A 7,653-nucleotide genomic window follows, 5' to 3' on the forward strand; every position below is an offset into this window, starting at 1 on the left:
AGAAAGGCAGAGACAAAAAGTGAGAAATCACCCCCCAGGGGGGATGGCCATGCCGCAATCCCTTCTCCTCCATTCTCTCCTCGGGATCTTGGGCACGCATGCACACACGCGGCATGAGTTTAAGCCATCGGGTTTAGGACTCAAACCAAGGTTGACTACATAGGAGTCCAGCGAAATAGCCATTAATCCAACTACTGGTCCCAAAACATTTATACATTTTTGAACCATGGGACTATTAATCTAACTTAAAGTCAAACAATTATTTTTAAAATCTGCAAATTTTTTACTTTCCTACATATTGTTGGCATTATGTTAACTATTACCACTTTGACTTAAAGTATAGCCATAAAAGTTAGTTATTCTGAATTAGGAAGTCTATTTAAAATTACTGAAGTGATTCAAAATAAGTAAAAAAAAAATACTAGATCATACAGTTAAAGACAGGTATTGTATGTCTCCTGCTCAATATATACTGAATGTATGTATGTGTGTTCTATAGAAGAAACTGAAAGATGGGAAGGTGTAACAGGGAGGGCAACTGTAGAGACAGTGTGGAGGGAGGATAGCAGGGGATGGGTAATAAGGGGGGGAGAGATAGGGGGAAAAAAATAACACATTCAGTAAACACAAAAATGAAAAGTTACCTCTGGATGATAATGTGTATTATAATGTCTTTGACTTGACCAACATGCACCGCATTCATGCTAAGAAAAACCATGTACTCTGTAAAGATGTACAGTGATTTAAAAAAATATATATATATACTAGGTCATAAAGTGACTGAAAGACAATTGTAGGATTAGGGGACACTCTCAGAGCCTGGGCCTGACTAGCCTTCCATTGTTCCTTGTTTCTATCTTCTAGATGGTTCCTTCATCAGCCTCGGGCCAAGTTCGAGGTTACTATGTAGACTGGAAAATGTTGCGTGATGTGAAGAGACGAAAAATGGCCTATGACTATGCTGATGAAAGGCTACGGATCAACTCGCTTAGGAAGAATACTATTTTGCCAAAAGATCTTCAGGTTTGCTAACTAAAATAAATCCCTTTCTACCTCAAGATCAGTAGCTCATTATCAGATCACTCTTGATACTATTTGTTGTGACTTAGTTATCAATATGATTTCTGGAGAGTAATATCAATATAAACAGCCTTGAAGCTGATTTTGGTCAGTTTTAGAGAACTGTTCACACCTACCTAGCCTTTCATCCTTTCTACTTACTCTATACTTATCAAGTTCGGGTGAGTGGTCACCACAGAGATATTGGGCAGTTATCTGTCCCGAGATCTCCCCTATTTCATCCTAGTATTTCAACTCTCAATGGGTGGGAGCTACTCCTGGTATGTGGAGCTGTATGTCCAGCATGTGGCCTAAACTGCTCCTTATCCTAGACCATTCTTGACCTGTCTTTTTAAACTGTTGCCCACTGCTCCTCAAGCTGAATAGGAAATCTACCCTGCTTGGCTTCCTGAAGCACAAGGTTCCTCACCAAATGGTGACATAGAATGTCTTCATTCAAGAATGTCAGAGACTGGGACCAGAAGGTGGTGTGGTGGTTAAAGTACTGGACACACCCACCTGGCTGACCATGATTCAAGTCCCAGACCTGGCAGCTTACTTTCTCACTTTTCCTCTTTCTCTCTCTGTCTCTCTCTGGTCAAACTAAAAAATCAATGAATGAATAAATAAAATTAAATAATTTTTTTGAAAAATGTCAGAAAAAAAATAAAGAATGTCAGGGACCCTAAATTAGAGCCACAGCCAACGAAAATGTTATGCATTATTATGGATTATTTACAATCTTGTATGGATTAGGGCAGTCAAACAGAAAGCTAAGTGCCTTACCATAATGGCATTAAGCTAACATTTACATTTAGGGCATAAGTGGTAACCCCTGAGAATGTTCAAGATGTTGTTGATCATAGAGGCAGAGACTAAAATGGTGTTCCCAGGGGCTGGGATGCCAGGCAGGACAGGGAGTGGGGTACTGAGCAAGGAATGAGGAGTTGTTGGTCAAAGGGTACAAACCAAATTATAAGATGAATAATTGTGGGGATCTAATGTGCAGCCCTAGTGACTGTAGTCAGAACTGTAGAATATACTTGAAATTTGTCAGAGGAGGAGATCTGAAGTGTTCGTACCACACACACAGAGGCAACTATGAGGAAAGGACTATGTTAATTAGCTTGACTGTAAAAATCATTCCAGTGTATACATATGTTAAATCTTACACACCTAAAATATTTACACTTTTTGTCATTCATACCTCAGTAAAGCTGAAAGGAGAAATGTTGCTGAGCACATTATTTATGAAGTGTCTCAGAAGAAATGTCTCTGGCATCAGTACCAGCGATAGCTGTGCAGAGACTGAATCATGGAAACTGATGGGGATCCCTGTTGCCTGTTAAGTAGCTTACAAGTCACGTTTCTGTCGCAGTGTACAGGCTTTCACAGCATGCACTTCTGAGTCCTGAGGCTTTTATCCTTTCTAGTCCCATTTCCCTTTGTTCCAATTTCTTCATTTATAAATTGCCTTAAATCATTTTGGGAACAAGGAAGGACAGGTATAAATAAAGTAAGTAATTTATAGCCATTCTTTAAGGTCTGCCTCCATGAAACTGCCTGTCTTCTAGCCCAGTTATTTCCTCTCACCAGTTCTCCTATAGCACTTACCATCCACCATTGATTTAATCATGCTGTTTTATTTAATTTTATAAGTAGTTCATGATGGCAACTATGCATAAGTTTTTGGAGAGTAGGAACTATTCTTAATGCTTAATAGTTTGTGTCAATTTAGTGGCTTTAAAGTGTGTTATCTGGTTGAATTTGCATCCTTTTAGTGTAAGAGTAATCATTTTGTTTCTCAGAGTCTAGCACAGGGTCAGTCATGCTCAACAGCACACTTGTCAGGTTCAAGTATTAGAGACACTTGTATGCACACCCAACTTTTTTAAGAGAGATTCTTGCTATAGGGTGCGGGCACTCGCCAGAGACAGACAGAGAGAAAGCAAGAAATCACCCCCCCAGGGGGGATGGCCACACCTCAGTCCCTTCTCTTCCATTCTCCTCTTGGGATCTTGGGCACGCACGCACACACCAGGCACCTGGCGTGTTTTCAGCCACTGTGGTCAACTATATGGGAGTCCAGCGACATAACCATTACGCCATCTGTGGGCCCCACACCACACTCTTAAGCACACATGTGAGAGTAGATAGCTCCTGACAAACCTTAGCCCAAGCTAGCACTGTAGTCTTGTTTTTCTCCCATCAACCATTTGCCCTTGCCAGGTTCATTCTCTACATTACAGATGATTTTTTTAAAAGTACATCTCATCTGAGTCTTTCCCTTTACTTCTTTAGCAGTTAAGTAGCTTACAAGTCACGTTTCTGTCGCAGTGTACAGGCTTTCACAGCATGCACTTCTGAGTCCTGAGGCTTTTATCCTTTCTAGTCCCATTTCCCTTTGTTCCAATTTCTTCATTTATAAATTGCCTTAAATCATTTTGGGAACAAGGAAGGACAGGTATAAATAAAGTAAGTAATTTATAGCCATTCTTTAAGGTCTGCCTCCATGAAACTGCCTGTCTTCTAGCCCAGTTATTTCCTCTCACCAGTTCTCCTATAGCACTTACCATCCACCATTGATTTAATCATGCTGTTTTATTTAATTTTATAAGTAGTTCATGATGGCAACTATGCATAAGTTTTTGGAGAGTAGGAACTATTCTTAATGCTTAATAGTTTGTGTCAATTTAGTGGCTTTAAAGTGTGTTATCTGGTTGAATTTGCATCCTTTTAGTGTAAGAGTAATCATTTTGTTTCTCAGAGTCTAGCACAGGGTCAGTCATGCTCAACAGCACACTTGTCAGGTTCAAGTATTAGAGACACTTGTATGCACACCCAACTTTTTTAAGAGAGATTCTTGCTATAGGGTGCGGGCACTCGCCAGAGACAGACAGAGAGAAAGCAAGAAATCACCCCCCCAGGGGGGATGGCCACACCTCAGTCCCTTCTCTTCCATTCTCCTCTTGGGATCTTGGGCACGCACGCACACACCAGGCACCTGGCGTGTTTTCAGCCACTGTGGTCAACTATATGGGAGTCCAGCGACATAACCATTACGCCATCTGTGGGCCCCACACCACACTCTTAAGCACACATGTGAGAGTAGATAGCTCCTGACAAACCTTAGCCCAAGCTAGCACTGTAGTCTTGTTTTTCTCCCATCAACCATTTGCCCTTGCCAGGTTCATTCTCTACATTACAGATGATTTTTTTAAAAGTACATCTCATCTGAGTCTTTCCCTTTACTTCTTTAGCAGTCAGAATCTTCTTAGACTTTAAGACTCTCTGATCCTGCCTTTCTTCCCTCCCTAGTTTCATCTCAAGACATATTCCCTCCTACTTGTTCATCAGGCCAGAGGTTTCACTTTCATCATTCAAATATATGGAGAGGCAACAGAAATGCAGTCACATATTTTGCAGGCGACTTACTTAAGCAAGAATATAATGTGCCACACTTCATAAAGCTCAAAACTGGAAGCTACCAGATGTCCATCACCTGTAGAAGACATAAATTACAGTATACTCTCACAAATCACCACCAGTAAGAATGAGGAAGTTACAGTACATCTAACAATATGGGTGAAATTCACAAGCATATATATTGTTGAATGAAAAAGGCAAACAGAAATGAAGAGAATACATACCATATGGTTACATTTGTATACCATTCACAAAAGGAAAACCTCCTGTGTTGTCAGTAATTGGGTGAGTTGATCAGCATTAGTGACTGAAAAGCACAGGCAGGGCCTGGGGTGCTGAGGATGATGTTTCATAATTTAGTGCTGGTTACACAGATATGTTCTGTTTGTAAATTTTTACTGACCATTATACTTATTGTTTATACTTATGGTTCTATGTTATGTTTCATCTTTTAAAAACTATATTGGAAGGATGTCAGACATTCCTGGCAGCTTTCTTATCTATTTGTTTCTGCTCAGACATTAAGCTTTACTAGTGTCCAGGGTTCTTTGGCTAAACTGCTACAGCAGTGAATTTAGCTCCCTCTTCTCCTCCTCTAAGCAAGACTTACAAATCTGGAATAAACAAACACATGTGATCTGTATGATAATGTGATTTCCCTTAGGATATGGCTGATGAAGAAATTGCTGCCCTTCCCCGTGATAGCTGTCCTGTCAGAATCCGAAATCGGTGTGTTATGACATCCCGTCCACGTGGTGTGAAGCGACGCTGGAGGCTGAGTCGCATCGTCTTCCGTCACTTAGCCGACCATGGGCAGCTCTCTGGAGTCCAGCGAGCAATATGGTAAATCTGCTGCAGAAACTACTGAGCCTGCAGGGAAGCATGGAGAGACTTTTCTAAAAGATAAAATTCTAGTTTCTAGCGTGGCCCAGTGTAGTTGTCTAGTCTGCTTGACGTTTTCCGTACTTATATTTTCTTGGATTTAATAGATTAAACATACTGTTCTCACACATACATACAGAGTATAATAATAAAAAATATTTTCTGTGAAAATATGCTCCATATGCTTTCCTTTTCCTTCAAATTCTTTTAGTAATATAAAAGGGGTTTTGTATTTTTTTAATAACATTACTTCATAAAATAGTGTTATCATATAGTCAATTCATCTAATTGACATGCAGCTCGTCTGTCACAAACTGTAATCTTGGCCTGGCTTCCCTGACCTAGAGCTAGTGGTGTTAGAGAAACAATAGATAAGAAGGTAAATCTGATAATCTGGGTTATCTAACTTAATGCCCAGTTTCTTTGTGTGATAGCTGAACAAAAGAACCACTTCCATCTTTAAGGGCCTTTACAACAAAATATGCCTTATTATTAAGGCCTTGAAAATGTAGCCAAGAGAAAAAGTTTCATTATAGTATATTCGTATGCCCCATATATACATATTTTATTCAATGTGTAAAAAAGAGATAGCTCCTTGGGGCCAGCAGGTGGTGTGGTAGTTAAGGGCCCTGGACTCCCACATGGCCAACTGTGGTTCAAGTCCAAGATCTGGCAGCTTGCTTTCTCATTTCCTCTTTCTCTTCCTCTCTCATTCTGTCCCTCTCTGGTCAAATTAAAATAAGTAAATAAAAAAAATTTTGAGACGTTTTTGCTACAGGATGCATGCGCTCGCCAGAAAGAGAAAGTGAGAAATCACCCTCCAGGGGGATGGCCATGCTGCAGTCCCTTCACCTCCATTCCCCTCTTGGGATCTTGGACATGCATGCACATGTGTCGGATTTGAGTTTAAGCCAACAGGTCTGGGACTCGAACCGCAGTTGACTACATAGGAGTCCAGTGATGTAGCCGTTATGCCATCTGCTGGTCCCAATAAATAAAATTTTTAAAAAAAGAAAGAAAAAGGATAGCTCCTGACAGAACCCTAACCCAAGATATTGCTATAGTCTCATTTTTCTCTTGTCAACTATATTGCTCTTTTTTAGGTTTTTGCCACAGGGCACATGCACATGTCAGAGACGTGAGAAGCAGAGTGAGAAATCACCACCACCACCCCCCAGGTGAGCTGGCCACACTGCAATCCCTTCTCCTCTAATCTCCTCTTGGGAATTTGGGCCTGCACACACATGTGCCTGGAGTGATTTCCAAGCAGTTGGCATGTAGGAGTCCAGCGCTTTAACCACCAGGCCACCTGCTGGTCCGGACTGTTTTGCTCTAAAAGAGTAGCAAAATGGAAGCCCTCTAGTTCAGGAAAATATTCCTGGAGGCGATACCTGTGGGAACAAAAGCACAAAGAAACAAAGCCACAGAGAAGGCTTCAAGCAAACTAGTCACTCCAGTGTATCAAAAAACACGAAGCAGGGACCAGCAGTTAGCGTAATGGCTATGTGGCTGGACTCCCCTGTAGTCGGACAATGGTTCGAGTCCCAGACCCGGTGGCTTAACCTCAGGCGGGGCGCGTGTGTATGCGTGCCCAAGATCCCAAGAAGAGAATGGAGGAGAAGGGATTGCAGCGTGGCCATCTCCCCTGGGGGGTGATTTCTTGCTTCCTGTCTGTCTCTGTCTGGTGAGCGCACGTGCCCTATAGCAAAAAAAAAAAGAAAAAAAAAGAAAAATCGAAGCACAGGACAAGAAGGGCTGTATAATGGAAGATCTCATATCATGGGAAGGAGCTGAGAATTTAAATTTCAGGTATCGGAAAGTTTTAAGCAGAGGGATAACATCAGTTTGTCCTACAGATAACTGACAGCTACATAGTAGATGGCCAAGAGGGGCAAAGGCTACAGACAAGACAACCACGTAGGAGGAGGATGTTCAGGAAGACAAGGGCTTGAGGTAGGTAGTGGTATTAGCAAAGGGAAAGAAAAGATTTAGGAAGCAAAACTGGGTGAAACTCAAGATGATTAATTTCTAAGAGGTAAGGAAGGTACTTTGGGTTCCTGGTTAGTGTCTAGAGAGATGACAGAGTACAACTCTTAAGATAGCAAGTATGAAAATAATGTCAAGTTTAGGGGAAAGGTGTGAGCTCAGATTTCAGTTGTGCAGTGTTTGAGATGCCTATCATTTGATGGGGAAGCCTAGGTATAGCTAGAGAGCAGAGCCTGGGATTCAGGTGGAGATGGAGTTATGAGGGAATTATAAAATACCTCAAATTCGTGTTGTCTAAAT

General features: G+C 41.3%; 1 protein-coding gene across 2 annotated transcripts in view; it reads left to right on the forward strand.

Annotated features, from left to right (window-relative positions):
* The window catches only part of MRPS14 (mitochondrial ribosomal protein S14), an 8,879-nt gene extending 3,380 nt beyond the window's left edge, over nucleotides 1-5,499 (forward strand). Inside the window, exons 2-3 of one of the 2 annotated variants that reach the window (XM_006153329.3) lie at nucleotides 865-1,023; nucleotides 5,150-5,332. In XM_006153329.3, coding sequence (XP_006153391.1) covers nucleotides 865-1,023; nucleotides 5,150-5,332 — 342 coding nt within the window. Of the gene's footprint in view, nucleotides 1-864; nucleotides 1,024-5,149 lie in introns of both variants that reach the window. The other variant, XM_006153328.3, reaches the window with a different exon arrangement.
* Nucleotides 5,500-7,653: the final 2,154 nt, after the last annotated feature.

Source organism: Tupaia chinensis, unplaced genomic scaffold, assembly GCF_000334495.1.
Source record: "Tupaia chinensis unplaced genomic scaffold, TupChi_1.0 Scaffold000369_1, whole genome shotgun sequence".
Taxonomy (NCBI): domain Eukaryota; kingdom Metazoa; phylum Chordata; class Mammalia; order Scandentia; family Tupaiidae; genus Tupaia; species Tupaia belangeri.